Source organism: Staurois parvus, unplaced genomic scaffold (assembly GCF_062004578.1).
Source record: "Staurois parvus isolate SC_StPar_1 unplaced genomic scaffold, SC_StPar_1.0 ptg000274l, whole genome shotgun sequence".
In the NCBI taxonomy this organism is placed as follows: domain Eukaryota; kingdom Metazoa; phylum Chordata; class Amphibia; order Anura; family Ranidae; genus Staurois; species Staurois parvus.
This window is the reverse complement of record NW_028318070.1, coordinates 1,413,755-1,432,500: the sequence shown is the minus strand read 5'-3', so window position 1 is coordinate 1,432,500 and position 18,746 is coordinate 1,413,755. Positions and strand designations below refer to the sequence as shown.

The following is an 18,746-nucleotide window of genomic DNA, read 5'->3' as shown; positions in this document are numbered from 1 at the left end:
TGTGGGTCACCTATTAGAGGTGGACAGCTACCAGCATAGTGCTTGTTCCTTCTCTACGTTTGAACCCCTGAAGAAGCCTATCTGGCGACATGCGTTGGATTATACCACCCTCCATTAGATATTCCATCTATATTAGCTCACCAAGTTTATAGCTGTTCTATCATCCTACTTCTCTTTTCAGGAAAGTGGTTCAGGGAGACTAGCACGTGAGGGCATTGAAATTTTGTTGTGTTTTTATTATTAGAGAACAACATGTCTCTGAGTTTTTAACATATTGTGCAATAAAATGTGATATTTTATATATAGTTGTGTGTGTCTACACCCTGGGGCAATTTTGTGCACCTTTAAAATCCCACATACTTTTTGTCTTTTTTTGATTAATGCCCAGTTCTCCTGTAGGCAGTGGTATAACCTTAAAGAGGAACTATGCTAATTTAAAAAAAAATAAAAAATCAGTAGCTGCTGATTTTTAATAAACAGACACTCACCAGTCCAGGAGTCCAGCACTGTCTTCACCCAGTCTGGTTCTTCGACGGTTTCCAAACCCATGGTGCTCCCATCCTGGCTGTCAAATATGGCTGTGACTTGCTGCTGCTTCACAGCCAGCTCCACGCTGCGCAAGACCACTCTGTGCTTTCAGACAGGTCATGCAGCTTCCCAGGAGGTTGAAGGTGGGCAGGGGGGCAGGACAAAATTCCATAATTATTGTCTAGGCAAGAAATGCAGAAGTGGGAGTGAGTATCTATCAACAATGTTAAGGGGGGTTGGATCAGCTGAGGTTTTACTTTGAAATGTAGTTCAGCTATAGGTTTCTTGTTATTAAACTGTATTCCTCTATGGACTTCAAGATTTTACCGTGAGTACAAAAATCATATTGTTTTTTAATCTATAAAATGCATCCTCTGTGCCTAATTGTTACTGAATCTCCCTGGAGTTCCCTTAAATCACTCCACAGGCACCTAAGTGGGTGAAACAATATAGTCCTTAGGTTTGGAGGGTAATCCATTACAGGTGCCATATATGTGTACAATTGTAAAAGAAGTAAATCTATATGTGTTGGCGTTTGCAGCAATTAGAGGGGAGAGTCCTCAGCAGGAAGCATAAAAGGATCTCTGTAAAGTATTTTTAGCGAAAGTCAGATTTAAATGCTTGTAGTTAAGAGCATTTTTTCTCCACATGCATTGTTCCCCTAGCATATCTTTGATTGCTAAATATTTTATTTAAATGTACTTCTGTAATAAAATAAATGAAGAAAAGGATATAACAATAAAACCGAGCAACTATCTGAATCATTAGAGGCTTAAATATTTAATACTCATATTGAGTAATAATCGCAATGAGTAATAATGAGAAGACTTTAAATAAGACAGAAAATAAGCACATACAGGCAAAAGATGGAAGACTGCTGAGAGAGCTGAGATTCCTGCTGTCCTATAGAGAGTGTGGATGTCACTAAGCAGAGGATGAAGCTTCCATCAGATGCTGGCATGCGAGCTGCCTCCTATGTAGCTGCACATTAGATAAAGGCCGCCACTAAAATAAACCTATGCTCTGCCATTCATGAGCAAATCACAGGTTCATTTGGAGCAGAAATGTCTCCTAACCAGCACATTGTTGACTGCAGTAAAGCTATACATTCTCAGATGGTGGGTTTTTGTTTCAGGAACAAAACATGGAGCTCAGTTTCCCTGTCCTCGTGGCTACTACAACCCCGACCCGAGAACACACAGTCTAGACAGCTGTTTGCCGTGTACCCCAGGACATTACTGCGGTGTTGAAGGTCTTGGTACTGTGTCTGGCAAATGTGATCCTGGTGAGTGAAATGTAAAGTAAACCTGTCATGTAAGAAATACAGGAGCTGCCATTTCTGACCTTCTTGTGATGGGTTTCTTGCCCATCAATGAGTACTTAGTAGGGATAAGCCAAACTTACCTGGGTATGGTTCAAAGTTTGCTGAACATAACTAAAGTTTAAGCACTGAATCCGAACTCCATCTAAGTCTGTAAGATCTGAATGTTAAAGTGATTTTAAAAGCACAGTTTTTTAAAGTGTTACTAAACCCACAACAGTAAAATCAGTCTATATGCAGTAAAGCATGTGGAACCTAAGGGGTTAATCCTCTGCATTGTGTAAGTTTCTATTGTGTGAAGTTTGGGGGAAATTGGTAAACATCTAAGTTCTTTTTTTTTTACGTTAAGACACATTAAGCTCCCCAAAAAACAAGCTTAATGTCCCCCATTTTCTTTGTGGCAGGCCAAAATCTATGAAACTTCTAGGACATGTTTGGGATGTTGAGAACTTGGGCTGTGCAAAGTTTCAAGTCAATTGATTGAGATATACACATTAAGCTACATTAAGCCATTTTCCCATTAAAAGTTTTAGTCTGTCCCATATAATGCAAAAAAAAGTCCTTTTCTTCAGTGTATATATAACAGCAAAAAAAAATCCAGATAGTGAAGTCCACGTGGTGAAAAAGTCAATTTACTCTTGAGTATATAGCTTAAATCCACCACCATAATCATTCCTAAAGAGATCCACTTGATTGCCACCACCACCAGAGATAGATGAAAGCTTACCAGCTAATCTTGACCCTCTATGAAAAGAATGCACTTTTGTCCTTTGTGATGTGATCATTCTTCAGTAGAGTTTTTGGATGTTATTTAACGATCCGTGGTGTGCTGGTGAATATGTGCATGTATCCCCATAGCAAGGTGTGTGCTATAGGGACACAGGTGCGGCCGGCTCCTGAGCCGGGCTGTGTACATCCTTGACACACACAGTGCGACTCAGCCCCACAGAATTTGGATGAGAGCAGCAAGAGCCAATGACTCCTGCTGCTGTCTGAGTCTCCTGTGAGAGCAGGAAGAGGGGAGAGAAGAGATGCAGCCAGGCACAGTGCTGGATCATGAGAAGACTGAGAGGAAGTGTTTTGCGAGTGGTGAGGCACAACAAGTGGTAAAACATTTTTTACCCTAATGCAGCTCATTAATGTAAAAAAAAGTTTTACTTTTAGAACCAGCTTAAAAACAGAAATTGCCATTTTCTAGGTTAATAAGCAAGGAATTGTCAAACAGATGGCATGTGGGGTTGTAACAGTGCAGATTCTCTTTTTTTTTTTTTTAAACCGATCTGAAAATAGTCTTAACACAGTTGCATTATTGTCTATGGGACAATAGGTACAGCTAGGTAAAGATCAGTAACGCAGTGATGAGTTCAAAGTCTTAAAATAAAAATTTTACATTTGAGTGCAGTAATTCATTTCTGCTCACATGAAAGTATATATGAGTGCATATGTACAAATTACAAGACTTGTAGCTTGCATACACATACGCACGTTTATGCACCTGTACTCACGTACAATATATGCAAGGTCTTTGCTGAACATAACTTGTGTGTTTTTTCACTCAGGATGTTTTGCCAGCAAGATCCTGCATATTAACATCAGTGCATTATTAAGTTTTTGTACAAGAGGCTTGATTTGCTGGCAAATGGCCACTACCTACTGCTTAAATCTGTAAACAAAGCATCTGGAATTTCCTTTCATCTATATCAGACCCTTATCCTAGATGAAAGTCTGATATAGATGTTAATGGAGAACTCCGCTGCTTCCTTAGCAACCACTGACAGAAAGCTGTCATAGAAAGTATTTTTTTAAATACCGCTACAATATATAAGTACAATGTTCAGTTTGGTCCCGGCACGTGTTCAGGCAGAACCTTGAGCTCATCCCTAGTATCCTGACACTCCTAAAAAAACAAAAGAAAGTTGGAAGTACTTACCTACATACTTGTTTTGAGACAATAAGGTGTAGATTTACTAATACTGGTGCACCCAGAATCTGATGCAGCTGTGCATGGCAGCCAATCAGCTTCTATCATCAGCTTGTTCAGTTAAGCTTTACAGAAATTTATAGAAAGCATCAGTGGCACCGCTCTTGTTTCTCTCCTGCCGTATTTACATTAACAAACTGCATTCTAATGCTTTGTAAAAGTTTTCACAGCACTGTAGATCCAGCCAAAGGTATTATAGGTTCCATATTCTCTCTCTTGTTTAGGTTGGTTTTGTGTTTCTGCGGCTTGGACCCCTCAGCCATTTGATCTAGACAATTACACCAGTGCTAACTGCTTGTGTCCTGCCACTGCCACTGGGGGGAAGTGTCTGCCTGGTTTTTACTGTCCTGGAGGAGCCACTGAGCCCATTTCCTGTTACCCAGGATCATACTGCGAGGAGGCTGGTAGGTATATATAAAATGTATAAAAACTCATTAAAGACATATTCCAGCTTTTACAAATCTGTAAAACTTGGTGAGATAGGTGTAAAGATGTGTATTACTTACACCCTCATTCTTGAGAGGCTATGGTTTCCAAGTTTGTCAGCTGAAAAGTTTTGACCCTTCTAACAATTTGCTGCCTATAGAGAAAAAAACCTGGACGTCTTCTTTAATAAAATTACATATTCCCCGTAAAAGATATAGATGGATATTCACAATGGTTTTCTGCGATACGACCATTGGTTTCTTTGGAGTCATTCTATACCCAGGTATTGGCAAGCCAACAAGTCACTCAAGTCTTTGGGTTATCAAATTCTTGTTAGATGAACTGGAAGATTCTAAAGAATAGAGGCTCTGCCTCTACTTACTTATACTCTCATTCTTTAATCAAGATTGGTTAAAATGTGTTATGTATGTATTCTGTGTGTATTCTCTATGCTTGGGAGTTTTTCTAATGAAAAAATTCTTAGTAATGTTGACACATATAAAACTAAAAGCACTCTCACCCTCCCAGGCATTAGTTTTTGTTTTGTGACATCTTGATGGCTTGTTCTGCTCTATGCCTTGTTCAAGGTCTTGCAGTTCCATCTGGTGAATGTGCTGCTGGCTATTTCTGCTTAAGTGGAGCTACAACTTCAAAGCCTACAGACACCATTCAGGGCAATGTCTGCCCACCTGGCACCTTTTGCCGTAAGTAAAATAAATGCCATTAATATTCTAATTTTCCTTCACCAGTCATTGACTACTTGTTCATCTTCTTCCTTTGTTTTTAGCAAATGGGTCTCATCATCTACAGTTGTGCCCAGCTGGTACTTTCTCTGCAGACTACAACTTAGGCAATGTGTCTCAATGTAAACTCTGCCCTTCAGGGTATTACTGTCAGAATCCTGGCATCACATCACCTACAGGACAGTGCTCAGAAGGTGAGAAACTTGAGACCATAAAAAGTCTTATGAATTAGAAAATGTTATATGTACTCATTCTGCGTTTCTTCTACATTGTTTTCTTCTTTTATTTTGCTTTCACCCTTCATTATATTTATTACCTGCACCCTCAAGGTTCTAAAGTTGTATTTTCTGCCCCTGCTATATAGATATTTTTTTTTTTTGCAAATAGTTGCTCTTTTTTAGTGGATGAAATATTCAAAGAAAGGGAAAAAAAACCCATGGACTTTTCCCTTTCTTTGCATTTTGAATGACTAATTGAGGATGTGGCACCTACATTCAGGGGCGGACTGACCATTTGGAAACTCGGACACTGCCCGAGGGCCCGGGGTCAGTAGGGGGCCCCATGAGATGCCCCTGGTACCTTTTTCATAGGCTTTTTTGAGTTTGAGCAAGGACACAGGGGCCCCATAAGTTGTCAGTCCATCCCTGCCTACATTACTACCCAATAGGTATGGTATCTATTGATCGGGATTCCTTATGTTAGTATTGTTCTTAGCATTGTATATTGATACTGTTTATGTTTTTAATGTGTACATTGATGTTCTTTGACATACATTTTTAACAGAAATTTCTCCATTGTTCATGAAAAAAACAGAATTGTAGATTCAATATCTGCAGGTATACTGCCATCAACAGATTAGACACTATGCTAAACCAAAAGGGTCCATCTACCTCTACGGGCTACACCCTTATGTGTGCTATACAACTTTTTAGTAGAAGGGCGAGTGCCTCTTGGATCTTCTATCACTAGGCTTCAGTTTGGCAAAGCTACCACCTGGTCTTTTCTCCATATTTTACTAAGTTTTATTAGGTGGATGTGACTGCATGATGATGTTAGCTTTTACTGCAATGTCCTTCAGGCTGCTGTAAGATTTCTCACGGACGGCAAGAATTTTTCCTTTGGTTTTTTTTTTTTTGCTGGCTCGCCTTGCCTGCCATTCAGTTTTTGGGAATGCTTTTTGATGTCCCACAGGTCATGCATCTAGTGATTTCTCTTTTAAAGTGATTGTAAAACTCAGACTTGAAATCTGGACAAAGCATATCCCTCTATAGCGTGTGCTTGTCTATAAGAGAACAAAATGTCATTTTCGTCTGCTGACTCATTCCTTTGCAGCCAGCATGAGTCACTTCTGACAAGTTTTACTGAAACCAAGAGAAAAATGGTGACAGGGGAAGGAACCTCCAGAAGATTGACAGCCACAGATCTGTTTCTGTGAGTTGTGTGGAAGGGGATGTGTCCTCTTCCCTCCAATCAGCTCTCAGAACTCTCCTCACCTATCTCTGCATAGTGTAATTACAGCTCTATGCCCCGTTTTTTCTGATCTCTCAAGACAGGCTTTATAAATTCAGCACTTTGAATGGATGTAGAGAAGTGAAGACTGCTGATAGACAGGTACAACTTATGCAGGATGATTTGTTTCACCTCTGTGTATCACCCGAGGCCGGTCACTTCACTGGGTATTTGGAAGGGTTTACATCCTCTCTAAAAGACAAAGGAGAACATAGATTTATCTGTACTCGAAGTACACAGCTCCCTCCTTTCTATAGGTACCATTTTTTTGGTTGGCTTCTTGTAACAGTTGAATGATCATTTGTTGTAGGGAGACTTATACCTTTCCACATACTTTACTGTTCTGCTTCAACTGATCTATATAATAGATATGGTAGTAAAGCCACCAGAAAGTGGCAGCATACCCACAGGTCAATCTACACTGCTGTATTATTGATGAATGTCATGTTAGGTGTTTTACAGTGAGTACAAAAAAAAACTTGTTTTTCATACATTTTAATTTGAGCTTGTAGGGGACAGCTCTGCAGTCCTATTAGTTATGCTCTAGAATAAAATATCATTAACACATCTCAGTTGTTTCTCACAGGTTATTACTGCCCTGAAGGACAGGCATTGCGTGATAGCTTCCCATGTCCGCCAGGACATTACTGTCCACAAGGGAGCTCTGAGCCTATACCTTGTCCATCTGGCTTCTACCAGAATGAATGGAGGCAAGCTGTATGCCAGCTCTGCAAAGCAGGTATGTATTATGAGGACATGAACAGGCATAACTTTGATTGGTGACAGTATTGTCAGGGAGGGAACAGTAAACTGATTTTACAAACTTTTCCTTGCTTAGCAAATGTAAACCCAGGACCCTGCATTCACTTTATCTGGTCTCCCACAGTACACAGAACATGGAAATGCAATTTATTTTAGTAAATATAATCTGCTAAATACATTTTCTCATCAGTGGTATATAGCAGTCTTGTGACTTTTATCAGTGTCACAGTGTCATCGGAGCACTAGTTCATCTTGTAGAAGTTTTTATTGTCCTCTGACTGTCCTATGAGGCTGCATGACTCCTGACCCTTGGTCTGGACAGTGCTTATTGGCTCTGTGCTGATCACATGCACCCTCCCAAAGAAAAAAAAACAAACTCTCTAGCAATACACACTAAACTGAACATGTGCAGAGTGACTCCTAGAGCTCTGTACTATCAGCAGATAGATTGGGGGCAGTAGAAGAAGGGGAGGATCAGAGAAGAAGGGATCAAACAGCCTTTACACAATGCAGAGGATTAACCCCTTAGGTTATACAGTGAGTTTAACAAACATGCTTTACTGTATATACAGACTGATTTTACTGTTGTGGGTTTAGTAACACTTTAAAATACACAAATTCCAAGCAACTTGACATGTTATCACTGTAGCTCAATTCCCTACAGTGCTAAATCTCTGCTGCATAGTGTTCAACAAGCAGCACACGAAATAACTGTCCACCTTTATTTCTAGAACTGAAAAGGTGCACTAATTGTATCACTATTAAATACAAAATCTGGGTATTCTCTAAATACAAATTTTGAATTTTTAAATACATGTTAGCACAGGAGGAATGTCCTCAAATATTCATCATGAGTTTTTTTCCTGTCTTTTTACTTTTACTAATTTGTTTTTGCCTGCTTTTCATTCAGAGTACTATTGTGAGTTTGGAGAGGTGCCCGTCAGTGACCTCACACAGTTTTTGTGCCCACAAGGGTATTTTTGCCCTTCAGGAACACAGTTCAGCACTCAGTACAGTTGTCCCCCGGGGACATACGGGCCCAGACATGGTGTCTCCAGTGTCACAGAATGTGTACTCTGCCCATCTGGAAAATACTGCAAATACCCAGGACAAGCAGAGCCTGCAGGTTTGAAGAGTAGAAACACATTTACATTAACAGATGCTAATATTATGGAAGTGTCAAGACTAAAATGTGTCTTGTAGGGAACTGTTCTGCAGGATACTGGTGCAAGGAGGGGGCTGTAGAAGAACACCCACAAGATGGCTTGTCAGGTGGTCTCTGCTCACGGGGACATTATTGCCCTGAAGGTATTCTGAAAACAAACATTTTCCCTCCACAAACACAGGGGATACATTATTTATATGTGATTATATTCTTTTTTTTCTAGGGACACATTCACCACTGCCTTGTCCTGCTGGCACCTGGTCAGATACTGAAGGTATAAGAAGCCAAACAGAATGCAAGCCTTGTCCTGGAGGGCATTACTGTAATAGTAGTGGTCAGACCACTCTTTCAGGGCAGTGTGCCCCAGGGTGAGAGACACATTTCCTTGTGACTTCAGATTTGCATGCTCTAACAGCTTCCATGTTATTTTGTTTGTTTCCTAAAAAAGTAGAATATAGACACTAAAGGTAAATGGGCCGAGTGTGTTCTTTATGTGCCTTCTTCTAATTTTTGACTCACTTCTTTCGTTTTGACAACTACGGTGGTCTGCGATGGAGAGTCTCAATTAGTCCATTGTAGTAACACTGACATAAGTGGTGTCCAACCCACCACTCTGCCATCAGTACACTCCCCAGCTTTACACTGCACCGAAATTCTTTACTTTGTGGGGCCATAATCTAAGTGCCAGCAGACTTTGAGTGACCAACCTTTGGGTTGGTTAACTATATACTGTAGTTAACCTGTTCCACACCAAAGTGGCTGACACCACATGTTCTAATGGAATCATAAACTATTCACAATAATCACATTAGCAAGACTGACCATTAAGAAATATCTGTACTCTTTGGTGTCACACAAACAGGAATGTTTCAGAGATTTACATTGTAGTGGTGCTGTTCATGCAGCTTCCAATTCATGCCTTGCCATTTCCTCTGTGTTGCATCACAAATGTGGGAGTGCTAATGTGATGAAACATACCTCTTTCCTTCATTTCTCTCCCTGATTTTGTGTCTGTTTCAAATCTAATTATTTTGCAGTTTTCACCTACAGAACACTAAAATGAGAGATTCAGGAATTGTTGGATATGTAGTTTCTTCACAGGAAGTGTCAGTTCTTAAACTATAGACATATTATTACAGAGGTCATGTAATGACCTGTGCATTGCCATGTGGCATTCCTAATGTTTGAACACAAGCAGGAATTTCTGACACAGGAATGTAAAGATCTATTGTAGGCTATGTGCACAGGGCAACAAATATCACCATAGAACTATATGATCAGTGCACATCTTATGGAAGTGAAAAACACAAGGTGCAAGTGGGAACGTTTCTAATGCTTTTGGTTGTCTGCTAAGCTATATACAACAGTCTTAGTAGGTGTTATAACCCAGGCCTGGATAAACATGCTGTAATGGTATATATGATAGACCTCAATAGCAGACCTCTGGTTATCAGCATTCTGCAAGGTATTATTACTGCAGCATTGGTAATGGCATCTCCTGAGGTTGAGGTCCTTTTTTAAGTTTCCAGTTCTTCTGAGAAATGTAAAGCACTTGGTGACAGCCCCACGTTCATTTACTGTGGCAGGGTGGCCTCTGTGTGCTGGATCACGTATCTGGTACGTGATCAGTGCTTCCAGGTAGGGTGTGCACTTGCACACAGCACAGGCCGAACAGCAGGTGCTTGCCAATAATTGATCGTTGATCAGCTCTGTGATTCATGGAAGAGAGCTCTGTGTTGGTACACTATCAGGCAACAAGATGCCTATTACACACTTTACACACATTACACATAGTTGGGTATACATTTACCCCTTAGATGTTAACCCCTTTCCAGCCAGTGTCATTAGTACAGTGACAGAGTATAGTATTATCACTGATGCACTACATTGATGTCAGTTCCCCCCAGCGTCAGTGTCAGATCGACCACCGCACTATTGAAGTCCCATTATAAGTCGCTGATCACTGCCATTACTAGTATAAAATAAATACAAATTCTAGTATATATACCCAGGGGCTGACTGACAACTCATGGGGCCCCCGGGCAATAGGGGATCATGGGGCCCCTGTGTCTTTTCCCAAACTCAAAAAAGCCTATGAAAAAGGTACCAGGGGCATCTCATGGGGCTCCCTACTGACCCCAGGCCCTCGGGCAGTGCCCTAGTTTCCGAATGGTCAGTCCGCCCCTGTGTATACCATAGTTTGTAGATACTATAACTTTCTCACAAACCAAATAATATACGTTTACTGGGATTATTTTTTTACCAAAGACGTGTAGCAGAATACATTTTGGCCAAAATTCATGAAGAAATGTGTTTTGTTTTGTTTTTTTGTTTTTTTATTGGATGTGTTTTATAACAGAAAGTAAAAATATTGTTTGTTTTTCAAAATTGTAATTTTTTTCATTTGTATGATACAAAAAAAAAACCCAGTGGTGATCAAACACCACCAAAAGAAATATCTATTTGTGTAAATTTTTTTTATAAATTTCATTTATGTACAGTGTTGCATGACCGCGCAATTGTCAGTTAAAGTAGCACTGTGCAAAAAATGGCCTGGTCATGAAGGGGGTAAAACCTTCCAGAGGGCAAGTGGTTACTCAATGTAAATGTCTGTTGTAATGGAATTCAAGATATCTGTAGGCTGGGGTGATGGCGTATGGAATGTTCTGCTGACACTACAGGCAAAAAATATAAATCTAACTCAAGTTGAAGACTGGCAAATGTTAACAGAATAAGGGTGACACTGTGTTTCTGACTCAGTTATGGATTACCCCAGACCTCATTACTATTACAATAACAAGTACAAGTTACCTTTTATCTTGTTTTTAAGAACTGCTTTTAAGTTGTTTTGGCTACATTATTGAAGAGGTCAACCTGCTACTGGAGCTGTTTTATGTAGGCATCTGAAAGAAATGTTTGGGTTTTTCCCATAATAACCAGACAGCTCACCCCTTTAATTTTCTAATCAACACTAACATTTATGAAAAGGAGCGCTGACTGGTTACTCTGGGCAACACAGCGTGTGCATGAGCGCTTTACCCACTCTTTCCTTCATTGTATGGAAGTTACATGCCAATAAATGAAATATTTTAAACATCAATGCATTTCAGATATTATTGCACTGGTGGGTCTGAAATGTCAACTCCCAACAATGACTACTCTGGAGGCCTGTGCCCTCCTGGTCACTACTGTCCTTCTGGATCTGCCAGTCCTGTGCCATGCCCACCTGGAACTTATACGCTGCAGAATGGAGCTACAGAATGTAACATCTGCCCTGCTGGCAAATACTGTTTACCAGGAATGATTCCCCACTTGTGCCCCAGAGGTAAATGGAAAGAAAGCCATAGAATACACTGTCATTATTTTGCAGTATTCACTTTGGTTACTGGTTTTTGTCCATAGCATAAAGTCTTTGACTGATTGTCTGTGCAGGTTTCTTCTGTTCCCAGAGGACGGGTCTAGACTGGATGGCTTGCCCTCCTGGGACATACAGCTCAGAGCTAGGCCTGAAAAGTGCTTCTGGTTGCAGATTGTGCGAAGGTGGCAAGTATTGCATTTTCCATAATGCCACCAGTACCAGCGGAGACTGTGCTGCAGGCTATTACTGTACTGCTGGATCCCAACTGCCAAATCCAGAACTGGAGCAACCAGGTGACTTTATCCTGAGAGAAAAAAATTACAAATACTGCCATGCAAGATTTTAATTCATTGGCCTAAAGTGTGTAATAACACTACTAGTGTAGCACTACCACCTTAGGAGTTGCTGAAGATTTGGGTCCGCCTATAGTCATTCACTGCCAGGCAACACACATTTTCCACACGAACTTGCATCCAGGAGACAGTAACCAGTCCTTGAGCTTATTTTGGGGATTTTATTATGGGATTTAGAACTTGGATGGGGTTGAGGGGTGTATGAGATGCCTAAGGCAACTTGAGGACAAACTCCTTGGCAACTAAATCCATTAAATAGCAAAGTCTCTTTGTTGGAAAGCTCTCCAGCCCTCCTGCTGTATCACCTTGACCCCAAATGAATCCTCCTCTTCACCCAGCTGCCTGAAGGAATCCCTCGGCAAGGAGACCCAGAAGCTCCAACTTTAGAGGAGAGCAATCCCAGATGAGGAGCTAGTCAGGTTTCCCACCAGAATGCCTTCTTCCCTTTTCTGACTCATGGGATGTAGGATTACTCACTCAGTCCTCTCCTCTAAGCTTGTGGGTTGGTGGCTACCTTCAGGCCCTATGCTGGACTGACTCCTTCCCAGCTTATCAGGCTGTCCTTTCTTAAAGGGACAGTGAGGCAGAGAGATCCTCCTGTCCAGCAACTTTGCCTGTAGGTAGGCCTTCCCTGGCGCCCCCAGCCTTCCACACTCCAGTCTTCTCACTCCATCTTCCACACGACACTGACTGACTGCTAGCAATGGCTCTTTCATATTTATGGGCTGGTCTTACCACACTACCAGGGCCTCTTATCCTGGGATTGGTCAGACTCCCATGGACATGCAGATTGAAGTCTCCACCTCTCCCTCCTTTGGCTTCTGGAAGCTTCCAGGAACCTCCAGAGCCAGGTGGAGGTGATAGTCTTAACCTGCTAAGCCACCCAAACTGACCTCACACTGAACCCACAGTAATCCAGGCTCACTCACTACCATGACCCAAAAATAAATTTACCTTCACACTAGCACCACCTAGTGAGCGCTACACTAGGAATGGGTGGAGTATTCTTGGACCTGTAGTTCTTTAATTCCTGGAGGGCCTTGAATTTTCAAGGCCTAGTACATGGAAATCAAAAGATTTCAGTAAAATGCAATATTTTAAGCAAAGCCCTACATAGTGGAGCTGACACTGCCCTCCTGCTGTTGGCAAAACCCTGTGATTGTGCAGCCAAGAATTCGGAGAGTTATGCCAGTTCTGTATTTCTTCTGGCATTTGCTTATCTGTTTCACACATGGATTAACAGTCTGGTATTCATGTTTTTGTGTGTTTAGGATCTGCTGGTCCATGCCCATCTGGTCATTACTGTACACCGGGAAGCATTGTTCCCACTCCTTGTCCAGCTGGCACTTTCAGCTCAAGAACGAAGCTGCATTCTGAGGTAGAGAAACTGCTAGTGATTATGTATGTAAATCATCACAACTTTTACTGTCGTGGTCCATATTTAGAATTCACACAGAGGATAATCACACAGTACACGGCTTCTGTAAACTATTCTGTGTCAACAAGAATCTCTCTAACTCTTTTGTTCTTTGTAATAGTCTGAATGTTCTCCATGCTCACCTGGACATTTCTGTGATGCCCCCAGCCTTGTAATACCAGCTGGACAGTGCTATGAGGGTTTCTATTGTATAATATCATCTACCTCTCCCCAGCCACTCTATGTGGGCCCTACAGGGGGCCCATGTCCTTCAGGTAAATGGTTTGTGATAACTATTGTTAGCACAAATATTGAAGGAAATGTTAGCAATAACCTGTTGTGTGAATATTTCAGGTCATTTTTGTCCTCCCGGCTCCGTTCTTCCTCATCCATGTCCTGCAGGAACATACAGCCCCATAGAACGACAAGTTGTGTGCAATCCTTGTATGGAAGGGTAAGGATCAGTGCTACTATGGAGATCTGGCAGAGGCCTAATGGCATTTCCTTAATGTCTGTTACCAGCCATGTGCATGTATGTGATGACTGATCAGCACCTTTTCTGGCTGCAGGTTCTTTTGTCCCGGTAACACCTCATCACTGGAAGGTAAAGAATGCTGTCCTGGGTTCTACTGCCCTGAAGGGACACTCTCTTCTGACCAGTTTCCCTGTCCTAGAGGCACATATAACCCACACAGAGGGAGTCATCTGTTGGAGGACTGCCTGCCATGTGATCCAGGTAACCTTCAGAGAGATATAAGGCAGCGTAACCATAGTTCTCTATTCTTTGTGTAGGTGTTATTGTCAGTGAGACAAATAACATGTTCCATGCAAAGAAGATAGTTAATTCTTACCTCTCCAATTACTCATGCTTGTCAATCTCTTCTGTAGAAATCTCTGGTTGAATAACTCTCAGAAACTTCTGGCTGAATAATTCTCAGAATCCAACACTTCTGGAGTGTACAGAAAATTGGATAGAGGTTCTGTGACCTATATGCCCACATCCTCAATAGTAGAATTCCCAAAAATTTGTAGTAAATTACTTTATTCACTTGCCAACCAGCCAGTACATATACTGCAGGCAGGTTGACACGTGCAGGCAAAATCATGTACATGTACGTAATTTTTCCTGCCCAGGCTAAGGGGGGCACTGTGCAACCCCCCCATGACCACTGTGTGGCAGATCCTGGTACTCGAGGCCCGGTGATCATGTGATTGCTATGTGATCACAATGTTCACAAAGCTGTTATGAATAAATTCATTCATAACAGCTGTGTAGTCTATGCTGTGATTGGCACACAGCTATCACATGGTACCTGGGCCAATTACAGCACCTTGTACCATGTGATTAGCTGTGGCCAATCACAGATCTCTAGTGATCACAGATGTCATGCATTCTTAACTCATTCAAGGAAAAAAAGCTTAAAAATTAAAAAAAAGCTTACAAAATTTAATAAATTTTTTCTTTAAATACTGTCACCAGTTAGTGTTCCTGATCACGACCACAGCAATCATATGATGACACTGTACTGCACTGGTGACAGCATGTGAAAAAAAAATAAATTTTATTAAATTTCTTCAATTTAAAAAACATTTGTGACAAAAAATTACAACTCATCATGCCTCTTACTAAATGCCTCAGACTGTCTATTTTCCAAAAAGTGTTAATTTGGGCGTTTTCTGTACTGTCCTGTCATTTTTCAAGACATGAGATCAGGCATACATCAGAACTGCTCAATTTCAAAAATATATACACTAGTTTGTAGAAACTGTAACTTTCACGCAAACTAATTAATATACACTTATTGGGATTTTTATTTGCCAAACATGTAGCAGAATACATTTTGGCCTAAATTTATGACAAAATTTGATTTTATTGGATATGTTTTATAACAGTAGAAAATGATTTAAAAAACTTTCGGTCACTTTTTGTTTATATTGCAAAAAATAAAAAAACCAGTGGTGATCAAATACAACCAAAAGAAAGCTCTATTTGTGTGAAAAAATGATAAAAATTTCATTTGTGTACATTATTGCATGACCGCGCAATTGCCAGTTAAGGTAGAGCAGTGATGAATAGCAAAAAATGGCCTGGTCTTGAAGGAGGTAAAATCTTCCAGAGATCATGTGGTTATAGGGTATATAGAACATGGCACAAAGACTTTTTTAAATTTGCTAAACTCATAAAGTTTATTATACATATATTAAAAACATATATTGCACCATATCCAATATTTTCATATGGCGTTCACAAATCTTTTTTTTTTTTTTTTATTTCAACATCCACATGTCATCTCAACATATTTCAACAAATGTGAAACATTTGAAACTCGTTGAGATTACATGTGGATGTTGAAATGGAAAAAGATTTGGGAACCTTATCTGAAAATATTAGATATTGTGCTATACATGTTTTAACATATGTATAATAAACTTTCTGATTCTATAAGATTGATAAAAAAAGCCTTTGTGCCTTTTACTATATGCCATATAAAGTCCTTTGCTACAAATTTCTTGGGGTTCTACTTCTGGAATGTCAGGTCCTGGTCCTTCACAACACTCTTTGATTTATTCCTCTGGTTTCTACGTCACAGCTGGGATGAGGGTTACCAGGAAATGGATACTAATATATGTGTTGTATTCTGAAGATTCTTCAGCCAGTGGTTTCACTTTTCTACTCGTCGTCACGGGTGTGGTGAGTAATAAATGTCACAATTATTTTAGCAAGTCACTTTAAGTATTTATGTTTTTTTTGTTCCAGGGCACTACTGTGACACACCTGGACAGACACATGTGACAGGGACCTGCTCAGAAGGTTATTACTGTACCCATTCTGCAAAGTCTCCAACCCCAGACCAGGGGATTCTGGGAGATGCGTGCCCCCAGGGACATTATTGCCCTTCTGGCTCTACTGTTCCTCACCCTTGTCCTGCTGGTTCCTATAGCAATACTACAGGAAATGTTGGACCTAACGCCTGCATTCTGTGTAAGCCAGGTAAAGTAATAATTTATTTTTATTCGATCCATTGTTATTAACAAAGCTGGATCACCCACCAGACAATTTAGACAGGAGACTACGGCGTAGTAAATGTCCACGGGGCCCATCTACAACATTTATGCTCCTGGAGAAACCAGGGGGATAGCACCATTGGTCAAAGATCATTACTGCTCAACTCTCTGCCTGTTGCAATGCATATCAATGTCAACCAAAGGACAGTGGGGACCAAAGCTGATATCTTGCCTAGAGGTCCAACCTGCCTTGATACATCTCTGGTTAATGGAAATGCTTAAACCTTATTCTGTAATATCATGGGCTCTATTATTTTTTAGGACAATTCTGTGACAGGCCTGGCCTGGCAACTCCAAATGTCCTCTGTGATGCTGGATACTTTTGTGCCCAAGGGTCTTTGTGGTCTCGTCCCTCTGAGGTAAATATCCGTAACAGGCTATGCATAGAATTGTATTATTTGTCTACTGTGTTTCCTCTATAATTAATGCACAATCTTCTTCCCAGGTATCCAGCAGTGGAGGCCCCTGCCCTGCAGGTCATTCCTGTCCTAAAGGGAGTCACGCTCCCCAGCCTTGTCCTCCGGGAACATTTTCACAGTCCATAGCTCAACGCCAATGTTCTGATTGTCCAGAGGGATTTTATTGTCCTGCACAGTCATCTAATATAACCGCCTGCCCTGAAGGTACAAAGTCTTTACTCATCCTATGCAGTGACTATTAATTTCAGTCTGAGTAGTGTGTTGCATTTGTTCGACACACATCTATGAGACAAAATGTTGTGGAGAAAACATACCTCTTTAAATGGGCTAAGCAGATGTAGTGAAAGTAATGGGAGGGATATAGGGTAGGATATCCCCCCAAAAAAGTTTTGGAAAATAAACAATACAAGACATTTAAAGGCATGGGGTAATTTGTGACTTTTCTTCTGTAGGATATTACTGCCCAAAGAAGACAGAATATGGAGCACAATACCCATGCCTTCCAGGTACATTCAATGGCAATCAGGGAGCCACTGACATTGGTACATGCCTGCCCTGCCCACCTGGAAGGTTTTGTTCCAGACTTGGATTGGATAGACCAGAAGGTTATTGTGCCCCTGGCTGGTTCTGCCGTGCAGGATCAGTATCTGAGAAACCGACCATCTTCACTGAATCTCCAGGTAAAATGTATATGTTCAGTCTGATTAAACTATACTAAACTATTTCTTTCATTTGTTTATTAAAGTAGACCTATAGGCAAAACTATTTTTTTTTTTTAGATAGAGCAAAGGAGGATTATAACCAGGGGCAGACTGACAACTCATGGGGCCCCTGTGTCCTTGCCCAAACTCAAAAAAGCCTATGAAAAAGGTACCAGGGGCATCTCATGGGGCCTCCTACTGACCCTGGGCCCTCGGGCATTGCCCGAGTTTCCAAATGGTCAGTCTGCCCCTGGTTATAACCCTTGTCAGATTTTTTATCACCATCTGTGTCCTGTTGCAGAGGTTTCTCATCACTTCCTGTCCCAATACCAAACAGGAAATCCCTGCAAATTGAGGGAATCCCTCGGGGACTCCCAGGTCACCAAAATTAGTGCCCCTTTGAAAAATTTCCCCTCTATTACTTTTCTGGGGACAACCCAAAATTTGGGATTTTCTTTTACTTTCTCTTTCGATGATTTGACTGCAATATTTTGCTGTTGAAGAATGTGTTTGAGGAATATACATACACTCATCGGGCACATTATTAGGTACACCTGTTTAATTGCTTGGTAACACAAATAGCTAATCGGCCAATCACATGGCAGCAACTCAATGCATTTAGGCATGTAGATGTGGTGAAGATGGCTTTCTGAAGTTCAAACTGAGCATTAGAATGGGAAAGAAAGGGGATTTATGTGACTTTGAACATGGCATGGTTGATGGTGCCAGACAGGCTAGTCTGAGTATTTAAAAAACTGCTGATCTACTGGGATTTTCACGCACAACCATCTCTAGGGTTTACAGAGAATGGTCCAAAAAAGAGAGCGCAAAAGTGTTGACGAAAATGCCTTGTTGATGTCAGAGGAGAAATGGCACACTGGTTGCTGCAACATTCAGATGGTAGGGTCAGAATTTGTCTTAAACAACATGAAAGCATGGACCCATCCTGCCTTGTATTCAGTCTGTATTCGGTTCAGTCTGGTGGTGTAATGGTGGT

The 18,746-nt window shown here is 40.9% G+C and overlaps 1 protein-coding gene across 1 annotated transcript in view; it reads left to right on the top strand.

Moving 5' to 3' along the window:
• Positions 1–18,746, top strand: part of LOC149459112 (uncharacterized) — a 243,337-nt gene that overhangs the window by 76,037 nt on the left and 148,554 nt on the right. The window contains exons 27-44 of the mRNA XM_089681623.1: positions 1,664–1,813; positions 4,055–4,234; positions 4,844–4,960; positions 5,044–5,193; positions 7,095–7,247; positions 8,181–8,396; positions 8,474–8,578; positions 8,659–8,803; positions 11,546–11,760; positions 11,868–12,086; positions 13,418–13,524; positions 13,685–13,838; positions 13,918–14,017; positions 14,133–14,299; positions 16,322–16,555; positions 16,891–16,988; positions 17,075–17,252; positions 17,501–17,728. Coding sequence (XP_089537749.1) covers positions 1,664–1,813; positions 4,055–4,234; positions 4,844–4,960; positions 5,044–5,193; positions 7,095–7,247; positions 8,181–8,396; positions 8,474–8,578; positions 8,659–8,803; positions 11,546–11,760; positions 11,868–12,086; positions 13,418–13,524; positions 13,685–13,838; positions 13,918–14,017; positions 14,133–14,299; positions 16,322–16,555; positions 16,891–16,988; positions 17,075–17,252; positions 17,501–17,728 — 2,916 coding nt within the window. The remainder of the gene's footprint in view (positions 1–1,663; positions 1,814–4,054; positions 4,235–4,843; positions 4,961–5,043; positions 5,194–7,094; positions 7,248–8,180; positions 8,397–8,473; positions 8,579–8,658; positions 8,804–11,545; positions 11,761–11,867; positions 12,087–13,417; positions 13,525–13,684; positions 13,839–13,917; positions 14,018–14,132; positions 14,300–16,321; positions 16,556–16,890; positions 16,989–17,074; positions 17,253–17,500; positions 17,729–18,746) is intronic.